Source organism: Musca autumnalis, unplaced genomic scaffold (assembly GCF_047663935.1).
Source record: "Musca autumnalis isolate F117 unplaced genomic scaffold, ASM4766393v1 scaffold_1, whole genome shotgun sequence".
NCBI lineage: Eukaryota > Metazoa > Arthropoda > Insecta > Diptera > Muscidae > Musca > Musca autumnalis.
The window spans coordinates 306068303-306091779 of record NW_027411644.1 but is presented as its reverse complement, the minus strand read 5'-3'; the positions used below and the strand labels follow the sequence as shown (position 1 = coordinate 306091779).

Here is a 23477-nt window from a genome sequence, read left to right as displayed (position 1 = left end):
CCATCAGTCTTTCCAGTTCTAGCATCACAGTACCGCGTTTGTCCATTATTGGTGGATACCACTTCGGACTCAATTTTATTTCACGACGGTATTCCAATCCATCCACCACTGCGACCCTGTTATGTTATTGCATTTACGCAGACCATTGATTGCGGGAGGTCACGATTGAATCGAACTGTAATTAAAAAAAAAAATTTGGAATTGTTCCTTTTTTTCAGTGTCTAAATCTAATCCAAAAGTATGTAAATTTTTTTATGTTTCACTTACCGAACATTTTAGCCTCGTAAAATTGCACAATCCCGATGATGCTTTAAAGCAACTCTACAACTTTCCATAAATGATTGCAATTCTTGACGCATCTGTTTGTTAGCACATCAATACATTCATTCTGCCATCGATCCATTTAGGTCACAGCTTTTTAGACGCTCAACTAGAATTACTCTTGTGACTTACATAAAATAACGGTTATTTGTCTGGCGGCTCTTATTCTCTGCCGAGTATTACATCATAATTTTCAAGTTTAATCTGTTGTTGTGATGGTTGTTCAGACTAGAACTGGATTTTGATTTCAACGCAAACAGTTAGGCAGCGAGACAGACAGTCCATCGGCTATATTTGAGATTTACAAACAAAAGAAACTGAAAACCAAAGGCCGCCGCAATGCACAGCGACTACTACCGTCAGCCATGATTTGTTTTATTGGAATTTCTTATTACACCATCTTTGGATTGAATAGTGTGTGTGAATTAGTAACAAACTCTCACTTTCGCTTTCATTTGACTTCTCATATTTCTGTTATATATGGAGAGGGGAGACATTTGCATTTATAATTAGGATGTTTTTTTTCTTGGAACGAAACCAAAAATAAATGTAAACAAACAACTTTATTAATTGACCGGTAAATTATTGCGTATGTAAATTTGTTAAAGGTATGGGTGCAGCGATAAATTTTGTCATTACTTTTATTCATATTTTAAATTATAAGATAAAACCTAAAAATGAATAGATGAACATCGAAGAAAGGTGACTAGTTAATGTAAGGGGTATAACAAAAAGCCAAATGCAAAGTGATGGTAATTCTCAGCAGAATAACCGATCATCTAGACATGCAACAGGTTCTCAACTCCGAAAGAATTGTCATTGAAGAATCACGGAATTTAATACTTCTTTATATCCAATTTTTATTGATTTTGAAGCAAGATAAGCTGAATTATTTAAACAAAATGAGCAGTACAGCTCAATTGGATGCAAACACCGACGATACGAAGCAAGTTTTCAAAATAATTAGCTAATGACCAAAGGTCAGGAAAGTACTTCAGCACAAATTGAAAATTAAAGGAATGAACAAATCACGCATAAAATGGAACAATATAATGTGGAAACAGTTCCGATATATCCCTACAGAACGACTTAAATGTTATCCAGAGACATTCAGCAAACTTTTGTAGCCAATATTCAGACCAGTATGGATGGAAGAAACTTTATTTACGTAGTGATAAGAATCAGTTATAATAAAAATACTCAATGAAGTTTTCAGCATAATTATATGAATTATATACTTTTGGACACTACTTCATCACCAATCGAAATTAAAGGAATAAAGAAATCACGATTAAAATGGAACAATTGAACGTATAGAAGACACATTTTGAGACCCAGCTGACCCTAGTCTAACAGGGGTTTAGCTGATTAGACTGATCCGTCACTGTAACACTTGTGCTACATTCTCCCTAGTCACTGATCGTGTCTAATATATCATGCACTGGGCAACCGATTTGTATGGAATTAAAACTGGTAGTAGTGTCAACTACGATGTCTGACCCGCGACTTTTCTGGTGAAACCCATACAGTGAATCTTCAAATTGGTGACAGCGAGACCTGGAAGCTCTATGGAGGGCAACCACACTCTAGGTATACCTAAAGGGGTGCAGGCCGACACATGACATTGCAGTTCCCGTACATAGGTACGCCATGAATTGGGCCGTCAAGGCGAGAAACATGTAAAACTTCTTGACCACACGTCCCGTCTACTTTCGCAAATGCTCGCATAGTAAAAATTTTATTTTCCGGAGGGATATTCTACAAAAGATCTGAGACTTTTTCTGGTGACAGATAGACATCATCCCCCTACCAAGAGGGAAGTGAAATCCATATAGTGTATCTTCAAATTGGCGCCTGTCATATAAACCTGGAATGTGGCACTTGAATGAAATTAAAGCTGATAGTAGTGCCAACTACGAAGTCTGAACGGAAACTTATTTTTCGGTGAAAGATTGACCTTTAAATTGTTGCCTCCAAGATAGAGCTGTAAGCTCTGTGGAAGGCACCCACTCTCTAGGAGCTCTCTACGTAAACCCAAAGGGACGTAAACCCTAAGCATGATATCGCCGCTCACGTGCAATAGTGCACCAAAGTATGAAAATACCCACCGCTAAATCTACTGTCACATAGTTCATAGTCCATTCAGCCAGCGATTTCCTATAAAAGTTGCTATTAAGCTGGCCTGAATAGAAGATTTCCTATGGACATCGCTATTCTGCTGGGTAGAATATAAGATTTCCTAAGCAAATCGCTAATCAGGTAGGCTGAAAAAAGATTTCCAATGGAAATCGCTATTCAGCCAGGGTGAATAGAAGATTTCCTGTGGCAATCGCTATTCAGCCAGGCGAAATAGAAATTTTCCTAAGGAAATCGCTATTCAGCAACGCTAAATAGAAGATTTCCTATAAAAATCGCTATTCAGCCATGCTGAATATAAGATTTCCTATGAAAATCAATATTCAGCAACGCTGAATAGAAGATTTCCTATGGAAATCGCTATTCAGCCTGGCTTAATAGAAGATTTTCTATTGAAATCGCTATTCAGCTACACTGAATAGAAGATTTCCAATGGAAATCGCTATTCAGCCACACCGAATAGAAGATTTTCAATGGAAATCGCTATTCAGTCACGCTCAATAGAAGATCTCCTGTGGAAATAGAAGATTTCCTATGGGAATCGCTATACAGCCACTCTAAATAGAAGATTTCCGCTATTCAGCCAGGCTGAATAGAAGATTTTCTATGGAAATCGATATTGAGCCCGGCTGAATAGAAGATTTCCTAAGCAAATCGCTAATCAGGTAGGCTGAATAGAAGATTTCCTAAAGAAATCGTTATTCAGCCCGGCTGAATAGAAGATTTCCTAAAGAAATCGTTATTCAGCCTACCTGATTAGCTCCCGTGCAATAGTGCACCAAAGTATGAAAATATCCACCGCTAAATCTACTGTCACATAGTTCATAGTCCATTCAGCCAGCGATTTCCTATAAAAATTGCTATTAAGCTGGCCTGAATAGAAGATTTCCTATGGACATCGCTATTCAGCTGGGTAGAATATAAGATTTCCTAAGCAAATCGCTAATCAGGTAGGCTGAAAAAAGATTTCCAATGGAAATCGCTATTCAGCCAGGGTGAATAGAAGATTTCCTGTGGCAATCGCTATTCCTGTGGCAATCGCTATTCAGCAACGCTAAATAGAAGATTTCCTATAAAAATCGTTATTCAGCCCGGCTGAATAGAAGATTTCCTAAAGAAATCGTTATTCAGCCCGGCTGAATAGAAGATTTCCTACAGAAATCGTTATTCAGCCAGGCTGAATAGAAGATTTCCTGTGGAAATCGATATTCAGCCAGGCTGAATAGAAGATTTCCTGTGGAAATCGATATTCAGCCAGGCTGAATATAAGATTTCCTATGGAAATCGCTATTCAGCCTAGCTGAATAGAAGATTTCCTATGGAAATCGCTATAGCCTAACTGAATAGAAGATTTCCTATGGAAATTGCTAATCAGCCAGTCTGAATAGAAGATTTCCTATGGAAATCGCTATTCAGCCAGTCTGAATAGAAGATTTCCTATGGAAATCGCTATTCAGCCTAGCTGAATAGAAGATTTCCTAAGGAAATCGCTATAGAAGATTTGCTATGGAAAAAAATAAACGAACATATTTGCATTGCTGCAACAACAACAATTGATGAGCACGATAACTTACGAATTGCGGAGCTGACAATTTGCAATTCGTAATCTATCTTCCAAGTTCCAAGAAGGTCTTTCAAGACGGTCAGGTCAACTAAGCTTAAGGTCTGTTAGAGGATTGCTTTCAAATTACCGCAGAAGGCAGTCTTTGTGGTTCTGCCTGGCTTAATAGAAGATTTTCTATTGAAATCGCTATTCAGCTACACTGAATAGAAGATTTCCAATGGAAATCGCTATTCAGCCACACCGAATAGAAGATTTTCAATGGAAATCGCTATTCAGTCACGCTCAATACAAGATCTCCTGTGGAAATAGAAGATTTCCTATGGGAATCGCTATACAGCCACTCTAAATAGAAGATTTCCGCTATTCAGCCAGGCTGAATAGAAGATTTTTCTATGGAAATCGATATTGAGCCCGGCTGAATAGAAGATTTCCTAAGCAAATCGCTAATCAGGTAGGCTGAATAGAAGATTTCCTAAAGAAATCGTTATTCAGCCCGGCTGAATAGAAGATTTCCTAAAGAAATCGTTATTCAGCCCGGCTGAATAGAAGATTTCCTAAAGAAATCGTTATTCAGCCCGGCTGAATAGAAGATTTCCTAAAGAAATCGTTATTCAGCCCGGCTGAATAGAAGATTTCCTAAAGAAATCGTTATTCAGCCTACCTGATTAGCTCCCGTGCAATAGTGCACCAAAGTATGAAAATATCCACCGCTAAATCTACTGTCACATAGTTCATAGTCCATTCAGCCAGCGATTTCCTATAAAAATTGCTATTAAGCTGGCCTGAATAGAAGATTTTCTATGGACATCGCTATTCAGCTGGGTAGAATATAAGATTTCCTAAGCAAATCGCTAATCAGCGATTTCCATTGGAAATCTTTTTTCAGCCAGGGTGAATAGAAGATTTCCTGTGGCAATCGCTATTCCTGTGGCAATCGCTATTCAGCAACGCTAAATAGAAGATTTCCTATAAAAATCATTATTCAGCCCGGCTGAATAGAAGATTTCCTATAAAAATCGTTATTCAGCCCGGCTGAATAGAAGATTTCCTAAAGAAATCGTTATTCAGCCCGGCTGAATAGAAGATTTCCTACAGAAATCGTTATTCAGCCAGGCTGAATAGAAGATTTCCTATGAAAATCAATATTCAGCAACGCTGAATAGAAGATTTCCTATGGAAATCGCTATTCAGCCTGGCTTAATAGAAGATTTTCTATTGAAATCGCTATTCAGCTACACTGAATAGAAGATTTCCAATGGAAATCGCTATTCAGCCACACCGAATAGAAGATTTTCAATGGAAATTGCTATTCAGTCATGCTCAATAGAAGATCTCCTGTGGAAATAGAAGATTTCCTATGGGAATCGCTATACAGCCACTCTAAATAGAAGATTTCCGCTATTCAGCCAGGCTGAATAGAAGATTTTCTATGGAAATCGATATTGAGCCCGGCTGAATAGAAGATTTCCTAAGCAAATCGCTAATCAGGTAGGCTGAATAGAAGATTTCCTAAAGATATCGTTATTCAGCCTACCTGATTAGCTCCCGTGCAATAGTGCACCAAAGTATGAAAATATCCACCGCTAAATCTACTGTCACATAGTTCATAGTCCATTCAGCCAGCGATTTCCTATAAAAATTGCTATTAAGCTGGCCTGATTAGAAGATTTCCTATGGACATCGCTATTCAGCTGGGTAGAATATAAGATTTCCTAAGCAAATCGCTAATCAGGTAGGCTGAAAAAAGATTTCCAATGGAAATCGCTGTTCAGCCAGGGTGAATAGAAGATTTCCTGTGGCAATCGCTATTCCTGTGGCAATCGCTATTCAGCCAGGCGAAATAGAAATTTTCCTAAGGAAATCGCTATTCAGCAACGCTAAATAGAAGATTTCCTATAAAAATCGCTATTCAGCCATGCTGAATATAAGATTTCCTATGAAAATCAATATTCAGCAACGCTGAATAGAAGATTTCCTATGGAAATCGCTATTCGGCCTGGCTTAATAGAAGATTTTCTATTGAAATCGCTATTCAGCTACACTGAATAGAAGATTTCCAATGGAAATCGCTATTCAGCCACACCGAATAGAAGATTTTCAATGGAAATCGCTATTCAGTCACGCTCAATACAAGATCTCCTGTGGAAATAGAAGATTTCCTATGGGAATCGCTATACAGCCACTCTAAATAGAAGATTTCCGCTATTCAGCCAGGCTGAATAGAAGATTTTCTATGGAAATCGATATTGAGCCCGGCTGAATAGAAGATTTCCTAAGCAAATCGCTAATCAGGTAGGCTGAATAGAAGATTTCCTAAAGAAATCGTTATCCAGCCGTGCTGAATAGAAGATTTCCTAAAGAAATCGTTATCCAGCCGTGCTGAATAGAAGATTTCCTAAAGAAATCGTTATTCAGCCCGGCTGAATAGAAGATTTCCTACAGAAATCGTTATTCAGCCCGGCTGAATAGAAGATTTCCTAAAGAAATCGTTATTCAGCCCGGCTGAATAGAAGATTTCCTAAAGAAATCGTTATTCAGCCCGGCTGAATAGAAGATTTCCTAAAGAAATCGTTATTCAGCCCGGCTGAATAGAAGATTTCCTAAAGAAATCGTTATTCAGCCCGGCTGAATAGAAGATTTCCTAAAGAAATCGTTATTCAGCCCGGCTGAATAGAAGATTTCCTAAAGAAATCGTTATTCAGCCCGGCTGAATAGAAGATTTCCTAAAGAAATCGTTATTCAGCCCGGCTGAATAGAAGATTTCCTAAAGAAATCGTTATTCAGCCCGGCTGAATAGAAGATTTCCTAAAGAAATCGTTATTCAGCCCGGCTGAATAGAAAATTTTCTATGGAAATCGATATTCAGCCAGGCTGAATAGAAGATTTCCTATGGAAATCGCATTGCTGCAACAACAACAATTGATGAGCACGATAACTTACGAATTGCGGAGCTGACAATTTACAATTCGTAATCTATCTTCCAAGTTCCAAGAAGGTCTTTCAAGACGGTCAGGTCAACTAAGCTTAAGGTCTGTTAGAGGATTGCTTTCAAATTACCGCAGAAGGCAGTCTTTGTGGTTCTGCTTATTACGATACATTTTCGTTAGTGGGCAACACTATGCTTCCAGACATAACAGCCCGAGACCTCTAATATTTCTCTCAAACTTGAATTGTGTCCGAAGATTGACAATATCGGATAACTTCTTCGAGTATATTCCCCAAAAAAAGTTATAAATTGTCCCTTAGTTTAAAGGCTGCTCAAGGGTAGTCCTTGTGTTTGCCGAAAGTAGTCTTTGTGGAACTGTTCACAAGCACGTAATGCTTTTCTACGGCATGTCTGTCCTGTCATCCTTACATAATGGCCCGAAAGTTCGAACAAATTTTACGATGATCAACTAAAATGTCTTGTGGTCACCACAAAATTAAAGGAGTAACTTCAAACTTGCATTTAGTTCCAATATGGACTATGTCCGACCATTGCTTCAGGTATCTCCTCCTGTTTAAAGTCATTTCTCGGGCCGCGATGAAATTTTAATAGAGATGAAGTCTTTGCGATCATGACCACAACACTAGGGGAGTCCAATGCTTCCCGAGATATGGGCCACGAAATGTACCAATATTTAGGGCCTCCGTCACAAGGGTACACCTAGGTCTAGGTTGAATCAATTCTCTTCGAGCTAAAGAAGATTCATTTTTCATATCACAGTATATTTATTTTGCGAAGATTATTGACAAATTCATTTGCAGTTTGACAGGACATATAGATTTTAGCTATAGCAGAAATACCTACTGGACCCTATTATTAATTATCATATTATCAATTATCTTTTAAAGAATCTGCAGTCTTCTGTTAGGAAACATTTTACTACTGAATACTTATTTTCTTCTTCTCCATTCTCTCTTTCTTTCTAGCCAACTTGACAGCTTGTCAACACCTACGTCGTTCGGTGGGTAGACGTACAAAATCTTTAAAGAATCGCGTTCCCAGATGTGATAAATCGGGACGATTTGAACCCATTCAATGCGTGAACGCCAAGCGTGGTGAAGATTGCTGGTGTGTCGATGAGTATGGCATCGAAATTCCCGGTACTCGGCAGGCCAGCAAGAAGGATGTACAATGTAGAGAACCTGACAATTGTACAGCCTCAGCGTGTAGAATGTTTTGTCCAGCCGGTTTTGCTCGAGACCCAAAAACAGGCTGTACACAATGTCGTTGTCGTGATCCGTGTGAGGAACTCAACTGTCCCAATGGACAAGCATGCCAACTAGTAGAGGTTAAATGTAAAACCGAACCCTGTCCACCAATACCCACCTGTAAAAAAGCCCGTTCCCTGAGTAACTTCTGCCCAGCCGGATTACCCCTAGCAATTGAGGATGGTAGCAACAGTATGCGGCCCTTCCTTTGTGGCTTGGAAGAGGGCAAGCCACAGTGTCCACCGCTATATCAATGTATGGTTGAGAATGGCAACGATTATGGTGTCTGCTGTCCCAGTGCTCTCCGCTTTAGCAAGCCAGGTATTTGCCCCGCCCCAGAAACCGAAAACTATACACCCCAAACGGGTCATATGTGCGGAACACCATGTTCGCATGATTTGGAATGTCCACACATGGCTAAATGTTGTTTCACAGCGGGATGTCAATACAACTGTCAACAGCCTCACAATGTCACCAATTGTCAGCAGGTGAAAGCTTTGTCCGAAATTCTAAGTATTAGTGAGCGAGAGGGACGTGGCTATGTTCCCGATTGTACTGGTCCCAATAGTATGTTTGCCCCCAGACAATGTTCCCGCAACGGTTTGGTATGTTGGTGTGTGGATCCCCGCACTGGACATAAGATTAGCGGAACCATGGGTGCTGCCAACATGGTCAACTGTGATGGTTGGGAGAATATGATTAGCCGTTCGGATATGGGACGCAGCTTTAATGAGAATAAATGTGATACGAATATTTGTGCAGCTGTTTGCGAATATGGATTTAAGGTGAGTACGGAATGTGAACATGGATATCCATGGAACGGGGAATCTTCTACTAAGCTCGCCTAAATCAGATTCATAAGGTTTTTCATAGGAAACCCGCTATTCACCCTGGCTGAATGGGGTTTCGTTATGAAACCATTTATTCGGCCTGGCTGAATAGGGTTTTCTATAGGAAACCTCAATTCAGCCAGGCTGAATAGGGGTTTCTATAGGAAACCTCAATTCAGCCAGGCTGAATAGGGGTTTCTATAGGAAACCTCAATTCAGCCAGGCTGAATAGGGGTTTCTATAGGAAAATCTCAATTCAGCCTGGCTGAATAGGGGTTTCTATAGGAAAATCTCAATTCAGCCTGGCTGAATAGGGTTTTCTATAGGAAAATCTCAATTCAGCCTGGCTGAATAGGGTTTTCTATAGGAAAACCTCAATTCAGCCTGGCTGAATAGGGTTTTCTATAAGAAAACCTCAATTCAGCCTGGCTGAATAGGGTTTTCTATAGGAAAACCTCAATTCAGCCTGGCTGAATAGGGTTTTCTATAGGAAAACCTCAATTCAGCCTGGCTGAATAGGGTTTTCTATAGGAAAACCTCAATTCAGCCTGGCTGAATAGGGTTTTCTATAGGAAAACCTCAATTCAGCCTGGCTGAATAGGGTTTTCTATAGGAAAACCTCAATTCAGCCTGGCTGAATAGGGTTTTCTATAGGAAAACCTCAATTCAGCCTGGCTGAATAGGGTTTTCTATAGGAAAACCTCAATTCAGCCTGGCTGAATAGGGTTTTCTATAGGAAAACCTCAATTCAGCCTGGCTGAATAGGGTTTTCTATAGGAAAACCTCAATTCAGCCTGGCTGAATAGGGTTTTCTATAGGAAAACCTCAATAAGGGTTTCCATAGGAAAACTTCTATTCAGCCAGGCTGAATAAGGGTTTCCATAGGAAAACTTCTATTCAGCCAGGCTGAATAAGGGTTTCCATAGGAAAACTTCTATTCAGCCTGGCTGAATAAGGGTTTCCATAGGAAAACTTCTATTCAGCCTGGCTGAATAAGGGTTTCCATAGGAAAACTTCTATTCAGCCTGGCTGAATAAGGGTTTCCATAGGAAAACTTCTATTCAGCCTGGCTGAATAAGGGTTTCCATAGGAAAACTTCTATTCAGCCTGGCTGAATAAGGGTTTCCATAGGAAAACTTCTATTCAGCCTGGCTGAATAAGGGTTTCCATAGGAAAACTTCTATTCAGCCTGGCTGAATAAGGGTTTCCATAGGAAAACTTCTATTCAGCCTGGCTGAATAAGGGTTTCCATAGGAAAACTTCTATTCAGCCTGGCTGAATAAGGGTTTCCATAGGAAAACTTCTATTCAGCCTGGCTGAATAAAGATTTCCATAGCAAAACTTCTATTCAGCCTGGCTGAATAAGGGTTTCCATAGGAAAACTTCTATTCAGCCTGGCTGAATAAAGATTTCCATAGCAAAACTTCTATTCAGCCTGGCTGAATAAAGATTTCCATAGGAAAACTTCTATTCAGCCTGGTTGAATAAAGATTTCCATAGGAAAACTTCTATTCAGCCTGGCTGAATAAAGATTTCCATAGGAAAACTTCTATTCAGCCTGGCTGAATAAAGATTTCCATAGGAAAACTTCTATTCAGCCTGGCTGAATAAAGATTTCCATAGGAAAACTTCTATTCAGCCTGGCTGAATAAAGATTTCCATAGGAAAACTTCTATTCAGCCTGGCTGAATAAAGATTTCCATAGGAAAACTTCTATTCAGCCTGGCTGAATAAAGATTTCCATAGGAAAACTTCTATTCAGCCTGGCTGAATAAAGATTTCCATAGGAAAACTTCTATTCAGCCTGGCTGAATAAAGATTTCCATAGGAAAACTTCTATTCAGCCTGGCTGAATAAAGATTTCCATAGGAAAACTTCTATTCAGCCTGGCTGAATAAAGATTTCCATAGGAAAACTTCTATTCAGCCTGGCTGAATAAAGATTTCCATAGGAAAACTTCTATTCAGCCTGGCTGAATAAAGATTTCCATAGGAAAACTTCTATTCAGCCTGGCTGAATAAAGATTTCCATAGGAAAACTTCTATTCAGCCTGGCTGAATAAAGATTTCCATAGGAAAACTTCTATTCAGCCTGGCTGAATAAAGATTTCCATAGGAAAACTTCTATTCAGCCTGGCTGAATAAGGGTTTCCATAGGAAAACTTCTATTCAGCCTGGCTGAATAAGGGTTTCCATAGGAAAACTTCTATTCAGCCTGGCTGAATAAGGGTTTCCATAGGAAAACTTCTATTCAGCCTGGCTGAATAAAGATTTCCATAGCAAAACTTCTATTCAGCCTGGCTGAATAAGGGTTTCCATAGGAAAACTTCTATTCAGCCTGGCTGAATAAAGATTTCCATAGCAAAACTTCTATTCAGCCTGGCTGAATAAAGATTTCCATAGGAAAACTTCTATTCAGCCTGGTTGAATAAAGATTTCCATAGGAAAACTTCTATTCAGCCTGGCTGAATAAAGATTTCCATAGGAAAACTTCTATTCAGCCTGGCTGAATAAAGATTTCCATAGGAAAACTTCTATTCAGCCTGGCTGAATAAAGATTTCCATAGGAAAACTTCTATTCAGCCTGGCTGAATAAAGATTTCCATAGGAAAACTTCTATTCAGCCTGGCTGAATAAAGATTTCCATAGGAAAACTTCTATTCAGCCTGGCTGAATAAAGATTTCCATAGGAAAACTTCTATTCAGCCTGGCTGAATAAAGATTTCCATAGGAAAACTTCTATTCAGCCTGGCTGAATAAAGATTTCCATAGGAAAACTTCTATTCAGCCTGGCTGAATAAAGATTTCCATAGGAAAACTTCTATTCAGCCTGGCTGAATAAAGATTTCCATAGGAAAACTTCTATTCAGCCTGGCTGAATAAAGATTTCCATAGGAAAACTTCTATTCAGCCTGGCTGAATAAAGATTTCCATAGGAAAACTTCTATTCAGCCTGGCTGAATAAAGATTTCCATAGGAAAACTTCTATTCAGCCTGGCTGAATAAAGATTTCCATAGGAAAACTTCTATTCAGCCTGGCTGAATAAAGATTTCCATAGGAAAACTTCTATTCAGCCTGGCTGAATAAAGATTTCCATAGGAAAACTTCTATTCAGCCTGGCTGAATAAAGATTTCCATAGGAAAACTTCTATTCAGCCTGGCTGAATAAGGGTTTCCATAGGAAAACTTCTATTCAGCCTGGCTGAATAAGGGTTTCCATAGGAAAACTTCTATTCAGCCTGGCTGAATAAGGGTTTCCATAGGAAAACTTCTATTCAGCCTGGCTGAATAAAGATTTCCATAGCAAAACTTCTATTCAGCCTGGCTGAATAAAGATTTCCATAGGAAAACTTCTATTCAGCCTGGTTGAATAAAGATTTCCATAGGAAAACTTCTATTCAGCCTGGCTGAATAAAGATTTCCATAGGAAAACTTCTATTCAGCCTGGCTGAATAAAGATTTCCATAGGAAAACTTCTATTCAGCCTGGCTGAATAAAGATTTCCATAGGAAAACTTCTATTCAGCCTGGCTGAATAAAGATTTCCATAGGAAAACTTCTATTCAGCCTGGCTGAATAAAGATTTCCATAGGAAAACTTCTATTCAGCCTAGCTGAATAAGGGTTTTCATAGGAAAACTTCTATTCAGCCTGGCTGAATAAGGGTTTCCATACGAAAACTTCTATTCAGCCTGGCTGAATAAGGGTTTCCATACGAAAACTTCTATTCAGCCTGGCTGAATAAGGGTTTCCATACGAAAACTTCTATTCAGCCTGGCTGAATAAGGGTTTCCATACGAAAACTTCTATTCAGCCTGGCTGAATAAGGGTTTCCATAGGAAAACTTCTATTCAGCCTGGCTGAATAAGGGTTTCCATAGGAAAACTTCTATTCAGCCTGGCTGAATAAGGGTTTCCATAGGAAAACTTCTATTCAGCCTGGCTGAATAAGGGTTTCCATAGGAAAACTTCTATTCAGCCTGGCTGAATATGGGTTTCCACAGGAAAACTTCTATTCAGCCTGGCTGAATAAGGGTTTCCATAGGAAAACTTCTATTCAACCTGGCTGAATAAGGGTTTCCATAGGAAAACTTCTTTTCAGCCTGGCTGAATAAGGGTTTCCATAGGAAAACTTCAGCCTGGCTGAATAAGGGTTTCCATAGGAAAACTTCTATTCAGCCTGGCTGAATAAGGGTTTCCATAGGAAAACTTCTATTCAGCCTGGCTGAATAAGGGTTTCCATAGGAAAACTTCTATTCAGCCTGGCTGAATAAGGGTTTCCATAGTAAAACTTCTATTCAGCCTGGCTGAATAAGGGTTTCCATAGGAAAACTTCTATTCAGCCTGGCTGAATAAAGGTTTCCATAGGAAAACTTCTGTTCAGCCTGGCTGAATAAAGGTTTCCATAGGAAAACTTCTGTTCAGCCTGGCTGAATAAAGATTTCCGTAGGAAAACTTCTATTCAGCCTGGCTGAATAAAGATTTCCATAGAAAAACTTCTATTCAGCCTGGCTGAATAAAGATTTCCATAGGAAAACCTCTATTCAGCCTGGCTGAATAAAGATTTCCATAGGAAAACTTCTGTTCAGCCTGGCTGAATAAAGATTTCCATAGGAAAACTTCTATTCAGCTTGGCTGAATAAAGATTTCCATAGGAAAACTTCTATTCAGCCTGGCTGAATAAAAATTTCTATAGGAAAATTTCTATTCAGCCTGGCTGAATAAAGATTTCTATAGGAAAACTTCTATTCAGCCTGGCTGAATAAAGATTTCCATAGGAAAACTTCTATTCAGCCTGGCTGAATAAAGATTTCCATAGGAAAACTTCTATTCAGCCTGGCTGAATAAAGATTTCCATAGGCTGAATAGAGATTTCCATAGAAAAACATCTATTCTTGCTGATTATGGCTTCCATTGAGTATTTTTTTGTTTTCTTCTTTTAGAACGATCACAACAATTGTCCGACTTGCGAATGTTCGGAACCATGTGATGGTTTCCAATGTCCCCTTGGTTCGCAGTGTGAAGTTGCCACAGATCCCATGTGTAAATCGGGATCTTCTCTTTGTGCCTCGTGGCCAGTGTGTAAACCAAGCTTGGCCTACTCCAATCCCTGTGAAGTGGGAACACCATTGACCGATAATGCCACCAGTGAGTTGCTCTATTGCTTCCAGGGTAAGTAACTTGAGGAATGTATGAGATGAATGTGTAAATTCTGCTTCTGACCTGAGTTTATTTTTGATATTTCAGAACGCCAAGAATATGGACGAGAAATTAAGTCATTCTTTGATGTGGAGCCAGAACCCAAGTCATCGCGTTCTATGTCGAATCGGATTATGTGCCCCAGTGACTACAAATGCACCAAATTGCGCGGCGAAGCTGAAAGTGTTTGCTGTCCCGTTATGAGTGAGGTGACAGGTCAAGGTCCTGCCAAAGAAAGTCATCAACAGACAAGTAAGTTGCAGATATTTAGATAATACTGGCCTTCTCATTTGCTCTCTTCTCTCCCCTCTTTCTCTTCCCTGTAGTGTGTGAATATCTTCGCGACTTTTCCCAGCGCATGGAAGGTACCGAAGAAGGCATGAAATTAGCCCTGCCCACACCTCGTTGCACCGACGAAGGTAACTATGAGAGTCGTCAATGTTCGTATCGCAAAATCAAGGTTACCCGGGCCGAACAACGCAAAATTTTAGAAGAGAATACCATAAGGCGCATGCGTATGCTGTTGGCCAGCAGTCCAGCTCCAAAGAGGAGCAAACGTAACACTGAACGTCTAAAACTGTACCGAGTCGATGACAGCTTACTCAAGGTTCAAGTTGCAGCACCTGTCATGGGTCGTAATGCCAAAGTCATTGAAATGGGCGCGGCTCGAGAACAAAATCTAGGCCAGCTGTTTGAAACCGATTTCAAGAAGGTAGTGCCCGCACCCAAGAGACCCATCAATGATGAGGAGATCATTGAATTGGATGTGGAAGAATGTTGGTGTGTGGATAATTTTGGCACGGAAATTCCCAGGTCTCGTGGCTTTAATCTCACCGATGAGTCGTGTAACAAAATGCGCGAAGAAATCGATTGCCTGGACTTGACTTGTCGCATGGGCTGTGAGTATGGCTTTACTTTGGATCCTGAGACCCGCTGCCCCGCCTGTCAATGCCGAGATCCATGTCAGGATGTGATTTGTGGTGAAAACGAAGAATGCCGCATTGTTGAGGTATCCTGTGATGAGGAATATTGTCCACCTGTACCGGCCTGTTTGGCACGCAAACCAGGCCAATGTCCCTACCTGGTGCCACCAGGTCCTGACAATCAAGACACCAATGCTTGCGCCTATGAATGCCGCACCGATTCCCACTGTGAAGGAGCCAAACGTTGCTGCTCAAATGGTTGTGGCACCCAATGTGTTCTGCCCCAAATGAAGACAGCCTGCCAACATTTACAGGCCATACAAATGCATCAATCCTCGGAACTGGGAATTCCTGTCAAGAAAATGAACATCTCGTTGTGTGATGCCGAGACGGGAGAATGGAAACAGGTCCAATGTTCCCCAGATGGCTACTGTTGGTGTGTCAATGAACGTGGTGAGGAGATGAGTGGAACCCGAGTCAAAAGTCCTAATCCTGTTTGCAAAGAGAATTCAGCCTTCCAATGCCAAAAGTTGTCATGTGATGCGGGAGTGGTGTGTGAAGCTGGCTACAAGGTGGATAAAAATGGTTGCCAGACATGTGAATGTCGCGATTTTTGTGATGAAATCCATTGTGCCGCTGGGGAGGATTGTCAGCTAATCAGTGTGGAATGTGTTGACTCTCCTTGTCCCAAAATGCCAATTTGTGTACCCAGACGGGAATCCATTTGCCCCGAAGGCAGTCCTTTGAAGCAGGGCTCGGTGGAAGTGAGCTGTGGTCCCCATAATGAAAATGAATCTTGTCCCAGTTCTCATACGTGTCAATTGAATCCCGTGACCAATCGTGGGGTGTGCTGCACCAAGACAAGTAAGTGTAGGCCACCACTGGTAAATTGATATTCAGCATGGCTGAATATGATTTTCTATAGGAAAATTGCTATTCAGTCCGGCTGAATATGATTTTCCATAGGAAAATTGATATTTAGCCTGGCTGAATATGATTTTCTATAGGAAATCTCCTATTCAGCCTGGCTGAATATGATTTTCTATAGGAAATCTCCTATTCAGCCTGGCTGAATATGATTTTCTATAGGAAAATTCCTATTCAGCCTGGCTGAATATGATTTTCTATAGGAAAATTCCTATTCAGCCTGGCTGAATATGATTTTCTATAGGAAAATTCCTATTCAGCCTGGCTGAATATGATTTTCTATAGGAAAATTCCTATTCAGCCTGGCTGAATATGATTTTCTATAGGAAAATTCCTATTCAGCCTGGCTGAATATGATTTTCTATAGGAAAATTCCTATTCAGCCTGGCTGAATATGATTTTCTATAGGAAAATTCCTATTCAGCCTGGCTGAATATGATTTTCTATAGGAAAATTCCTATTCAGCCTGGCTGAATATGATTTTCTATAGGAAAATTCCTATTCAGCCTGGCTGAATATGATTTTCTATAGGAAAATTCCTATTCAGCCTGGCTGAATATGATTTTCTATAGGAAAATTCCTATTCAGCCTGGCTGAATATGATTTTCTATAGGAAAATTGCTATTCAGTCCGGCTGAATATGATTTTCCATAGGAAAATTGATATTTAGCCTGGCTGAATATTATTTCCTATAGGAAATCTCCTATTCAGCCTGGCTGAATATGATTTTCTATAGGAAATCTCCTATTCAGCCTGGCTGAATATGATTTTCTATAGGAAATCTCCTATTCAGCCTGGCTGAATATGATTTTCTATAGGAAATCTCCTATTCAGCCTGGCTGAATATGATTTTCTATAGGAAATCTCCTATTCAGCCTGGCTGAATATGATTTTCTATAGGAAAATTCCTATTCAGCCTGGCTGAATATGATTTTCTATAGGAAAATTCCTATTCAGCCTGGCTGAATATGATTTTCTATAGGAAAATTCCTATTCAGCCTGGCTGAATATGATTTTCTATAGGAAAATTCCTATTCAGCCTGGCTGAATATGATTTTCTATAGGAAAATTCCTATTCAGCCTGGCTGAATATGATTTTCTATAGGAAAATTCCTATTCAGCCTGGCTGAATATGATTTTCTATAGGAAAATTCCTATTCAGCCTGGCTGAATATGATTTTCTATAGGAAAATTCCTATTCAGCCTGGCTGAATATGATTTTCTATAGGAAAATTCCTATTCAGCCTGGCTGAATATGATTTTCTATAGGAAAATTCCTATTCAGCCTGGCTGAATATGATTTTCTATAGGAAAATTCCTATTCAGCCTGGCTGAATATGATTTTCTATAGGAAAATTCCTATTCAGCCTGGCTGAATATGATTTTCTATAGGAAAATTCCTATTCAGCCTGGCTGAATATGATTTTCTATAGGAAAATTCCTATTCAGCCTGGCTGAATATGATTTTCTATAGGAAAATTCCTATTCAGCCTGGCTGAATATGATTTTCTATAGGAAAATTCCTATTCAGCCTGGCTGAATATGATTTTCTATAGGAAGATTGCTATTCAGCCTGGCTGAATATGATTTTCTATAGGAAAATTTCTATTCAGCCTGGCTGAATATGATTTTCTATAGGAAAATTGCTATTCAGCCTGGCTGAATATGATTTTCTATAGGAAAATTGCTATTCAGCCTGGCTGAATATGATTTTCTATAGGAAAATTCGTATTCAGCCTGGCTGAATATGATTTTCTATAGGAAAATTCGTATTCAGCCTGGCTGAATATGATTTTCTATAGGAAAATTCGTATTCAGCCTGGCTGAATATGATTTTCTATAGGAAAATTCGTATTCAGCCTGGCTGAATATGATTTTCTATAGGAAAATTCGTATTCAGCCTGGCTGAATATGATTTTCTATAGGAAAATTCGTATTCAGCCTGGCTGAATATGATTTTCTATAGGAAAATTCGTATTCAGCCTGGCTGAATATGATTTTCTATAGGAAAATTCGTATTCAGCCTGGCTGAATATGATTTTCTATAGGAAAATTCGTATTCAGCCTGGCTGAATATGATTTTCTATAGGAAAATTCGTATTCAGCCTGGCTGAATATGATTTTCTATAGGAAAATTCGTATTCAGCCTGGCTGAATATGATTTTCTATAGGAAAATTCGTATTCAGCCTGGCTGAATATGATTTTCTATAGGAAAATTCGTATTCAGCCTGGCTGAATATGATTTTCTATAGGAAAATTCGTATTCAGCCTGGCTGAATATGATTTTCTATAGGAAAATTCGTATTCAACCTGGCTGAATATGATTTTCTATAGGAAAATTCGTATTCAGCCTGGCTGAATATGATTTTCTATAGGAAAATTCGTATTCAGCCTGGCTGAATATGATTTTCTATAGGAAAATTCGTATTCAGCCTGGCTGAATATGATTTTCTATAGGAAAATTCGTATTCAGCCTGGCTGAATATGATTTTCTATAGGAAAATTGCTATTCAGCCTGGCTGAATATAATTTTCTATAGGAAAATTGCTATTCAGCCTGGCTGAATATGATTTTCTATAGGAAAATTGCTATTCAGCCTGGCTGAATATGATTTTCTGTAGAAAAATTGCTATTCAGCCTGGCTAAATACGATTTTCTATAGGAAAATTCGTATTCAGCCTGGCTGAATATGATTTTCTGTAGAAAAATTGCTATTCAGCCTGGCTAAATACGATTTTCTATAGGAAAATTCCTATTCAGCCAGGCTGAATTTAATTTTCTATAGGAAAATTGCCATTCAGCCTGGCTGAATATGATTTTCTATAGGAAAATTGTTATTCAGCCTGGCTGAATATGATTTCCTATGTGATTTTCTATGGGAAAATTGCTATTCAGCCTGGCTGAATATGATTTTCTATAGGAAAATTGCTATTCAGCCTGGCTGAATATGATTTTTTATAGGAAAATTGCTATTCAGCCTGGCTGAAGATGATTTTTTGTAGGAAAATTGCTATTCAGCCTGGCTGAAGATGATTTTTTGTAGGAAAATTGCTATTCAGCCTGGCTGAATATGTTCCTCAAAGACATTTTTGTTTTTAATCCGGTTATATTCTAATATTTCGAATTGTTTGCTTTTTAGGAGATGTCTGTTTTGAATCCATGGACCAATCATGCTTGGCTAAGGACTATTCCCAGCAAAATGCCACCCGTTACCGCTTTAATCCCAAGGCAAATCGCTGTGTACCCGTGACCATTGATGTGCAGGGAAACAGCTGTCAAACCAAAAATCTCTTCCACAATGAGTTGTCCTGTAACTCTGTGTGCCCCGCCTTAACCCAATGTGAGAGGCTGAAATTGAAAAATACCTTGGCTGCCCAAAGAACTGGCCACTCTTCGGTGTGGTTTAAACCCAGATGTGATCCCATTACTGGGCACTGGAGCCCCGTGCAATGTTTGGGAAAACAGCCGGATCTAAATGGATTAAGTGTCCCGCTGGATCAACCTGCATCTCCATATGGTGTTTGTTGGTGTGCCGATAAAAAGGGCGCTCCTCTTAAGGGTTCTTTGACACGAGATGTGGAACCGATATGCAACAGCCGCCAGGGTAGGAAATTCAGAGCTCAGGAAAGCGATGAACTCAATGTCATGGAGGAACTTATCCGCCAAATGACAGTTTTGACAGATTTTGATAACTTTTTGGAATCTGAAACAGATGAAGATGAGTTCTTGGACGGGATGGAGGGTAGGCAGCACCGGATGGAGGGAATTGCATTAGATTTTGAAATTACCACTAGCAGTTCCACTACAACCACCAAAGTGCCAACAACCTCAGCTGGGAACACGCAACAAAGTGTGACAGAACGTGTTTTGGAATTGGCCAATTCCTTGCTGGACTCCCAACTTGTGGTGGATTCTGTGAAGCCGTTGCATGTTAAGACCACACGCTGTCGGGCTCTGGCCCAAAGTGCTCCCTTCCCTGTGTCATGTGATGAGAATGGTACCTTCAGTCCCATTCAGTGTAACAAGAAATACTGTTGGTGTGTAGATGCCGCCGGCAATCAGCTGGATTCGTCACCCATGTTCGAGAAAGGAGAACACAATTGCTCGCCCACACCCATTTCGGCGGTCATCATTGAAATGCACATGCAAAACAACACCGGAACTGCGGTGCACAATGTCTATGACATCATACGCAGCGAACTAGTTCAATTGCTGGGACGTCCCGTGGAAAATCTGCGAGTCCAAGAGTACTCCGATGGCACAGCTGCGATACACTTCGAACTGCACAGTGAGGATAAAGTTGATTTGGCCTTTGCCATCGAAACGACAATAACAAGTGGCGATTTCAAATTGGCAGCTGGCCACTACACCACTGACATTACCCGCACCCAATTCATTCATCGCCGTGAAGAGTTACCAACCTATGCCAAGGTGGTAACATCTCATGAGGGCACCATTCAATTGGTTCTCTTCATCACAGCCAGTTGTACAACCCTCCTGATATGTGCTTTTGTGGTCTATTTTATGCTCAAGAGAGGCAAGGAGAAGTCGGCCTATTATGACCAAAATGTTGTTGCTCCGCCACCACCCTATCAGTCGCGGAAATCGAGTCTGACAAATGATTCGGATTTTGCTTCACCCATTTTTGTTTTAAGTCCCGAACATGATTTGGAAAGTATTCGACCTCCAATGGAGAATAAACCGGCAAAGTATTAAAGCTTCCATTCTCCAAATGTGTGGAGAGAATGCGTCACATCATCGGAGATGTGATGAGCAGCAGGTTTATTGTTTTTATTATTCCGATATTGTAAATAGTTATTTTTTAGATACAAAAACAGAGAAAATGAGAGATTGGTTTTGAATTATGGCGGGAAAGTGGAAGCGAAGAGAATCTACAGAGGAGAGACATATCCTAAAAACTTATTTCATTTTCCTGGTTGAACTAGATTCCATAATACGGATACAATTCAGACCTGGTAAATAAGTTTTTCCATAGGAAAATTTCGATTCAGCCTGGCTAAATAAGGTTTCCTACAAGAAAACATCTATTCAGCCTGGCTGAATAAGATTTTCCTAAAGAAAATTGCTATTCAGCCAGGCTGAATTGCAATTTTCCTTAGGAAAATTTCTATTCAGCTATTCTTTAGGAAAACTTCTATTTAGCCTGGCTGAATAGGGTTTTCTTTAGGAAAACTTCTATTCAGCCTGGCTAAATAGGGTTTTCTTTAGGAAAACTTTTATTCAGCCTGGCTGAATAGGGTTTTCTTTAGGAAAACTTCTATTCAGCCTGGCTGAATAGGGTTTTCTTTAGGAAAACTTCTATTCAGCCTGGCTGAATAGGGTTTTCTTTAGGAAAACTTCTATTCAGCCTGGCTGAATAGGGTTTTCTTTAGGAAAACTTCTATTCAGCCTGGCTGAATAGGGTTTTCTTTAGGAAAACTTCTATTCAGCCTGGCTGAATAGGGTTTTCTTTAGGAAAACTTCTATTCAGCCTGGCTGAATAGGGTTTTCTTTAGGAAAACTTCTATTCAGCCTGGCTGAATAGGGTTTTCTTTAGGAAAACTTCTATTCAGCCTGGCTGAATAGGGGTTTCTTTAGGAAAACTTCTATTCAGCCTGGCTGAATAGGGGTTTCTTTAGGACAACTTCTATTCAGCCTGGCTGAATAGGGTTTTCTTTAGGAAAACTTCTATTCAGCCTGGCTGAATAGGGTTTTCTTTAGGAAAACTTCTATTCAGCCTGACTGAATAGAGTTTTCTTTAGGAAAACTTCTATTCAGCCTGGCTGAATAGGGTTTTCTTTAGGAAAACTTCTATTCAGCCTGGCTGAATAGGGTTTTCTTTAGGAAAACTTCTATTCAGCCTGGCTGAATAGGGTTTTCTTTAGGAAAACTTCTATTCAGCCTGGCTGAATAGGGTTTTCTTTAGGAAAACTTCTATTCAGCCTGGCTGAATAGGGTTTTCTTTAGGAAAACTTCTATTCAGCCTGGCTGAATAGGGTTTTCTTTAGGAAAACTTCTATTCAGCCTGGCTGAATAGGGTTTTCTTTAGGAAAACTTCTATTCAGCCTGGCTGAATAGGGTTTTCTTTAGGAAAACTTCTATTCAGCCTGGCTGAATAGGGTTTTCTTTAGGAAAACTTCTATTCAGCCTGGCTGAATAGGGTTTTCTTTAGGAAAACTTCTATTCAGCCTGGCTGAATAGGGTTTTCTTTAGGAAAACTTCTATTCAGCCTGGCTGAATAGGGGTTTCTTTAGGAAAACTTCTATTCAGCCTGGCTGAATAGGGGTTTCTTTAGGACAACTTCTATTCAGCCTGGCTGAATAGGGTTTTCTTTAGGAAAACTTCTATTCAGCCTGGCTGAATAGGGTTTTCTTTAGGAAAACTTCTATTCAGCCTGACTGAATAGAGTTTTCTTTAGGAAAACTTCTATTCAGCCTGGCTGAATAGGGTTTTCTTTAGGAAAACTTCTATTCAGCCTGGCTGAATAGGGTTTTCTTTAGGAAAACTTCTATTCAGCCTGGCTGAATAGGGTTTTCTTTAGGAAAACTTCTATTCAGCCTGGCTGAATAGGGTTTTCTTTAGGAAAACTTCTATTCAGCCTGGCTGAATAGGGTTTTCTTTAGGAAAACTTCTATTCAGCCTGGCTGAATAGGGTTTTCTTTAGGAAAACTTCTATTCAGCCTGGCTGAATAGGGTTTTCTTTAGGAAAACTTCTATTCAGCCTGGCTGAATAGGGTTTTCTTTAGGAAAACTTCTATTCAGCCTGGCTGAATAGGGTTTTCTTTAAGAAAACTTCAATTCAGCCTGGCAGAATTTTTCTTTTCAGTTTTTTCCTCTCTTTGTTTCTTAATTCTGAGTGTCTTCGTAGTACTTGTGTGTTCTATTTTCCCGTTGTGACATTCAAAACTATTCTCAACTTACGAAATATAAAATAAATAAAAAAATTGTTAATTATTTAAAAATATTTTTTATGTATTTTTTATTTTTCATTATTTTTTAAGATTTTATTTAAATATGTAATATGTACGTATGTAGATTTTATACTCTATTTTCTATATAAATTTGTATGTATGATAATATATAAATTTCTATTATCTTTGTCATTCTTGTTGTGTATTTTTCTTCTTCTAAATTATATTCAGCATATTTTGTGTATGTCTTATGTAAGTATGTGCAGACGGCAAGGGCTATAATGAACTATCGATTCCAGGATATAACAATCAAAAGTTTGGAATGAATTCATTACAACTACCACCATCACCATGTACTTGCATTATCTACTCGTCTGTATGAACAGTTGTGGTCAAAATAATAGCAGTGCTTGTGATAAACTAGTTTTGAAATTCTTTCAAAACTGTTATTATTTTGACCACATCTCTACGTCT

The 23477-nt window shown here is 39.4% G+C and overlaps 1 protein-coding gene across 1 annotated transcript in view; it reads left to right on the top strand.

Annotated features, from left to right (window-relative positions):
• The window catches only part of LOC141389878 (uncharacterized), a 72923-nt gene extending 51984 nt beyond the window's left edge, over positions 1-20939 (top strand). Inside the window, exons 3-7 of the mRNA XM_073962068.1 lie at positions 7934-9000; positions 13986-14214; positions 14290-14493; positions 14568-16028; positions 19232-20939. Of these exons, the coding sequence (XP_073818169.1) occupies positions 7934-9000; positions 13986-14214; positions 14290-14493; positions 14568-16028; positions 19232-20808 (4538 nt within the window). The 3' untranslated portion in view covers positions 20809-20939. The remainder of the gene's footprint in view (positions 1-7933; positions 9001-13985; positions 14215-14289; positions 14494-14567; positions 16029-19231) is intronic.
• The last annotated feature ends 2538 nt before the right edge of the window (positions 20940-23477 follow it).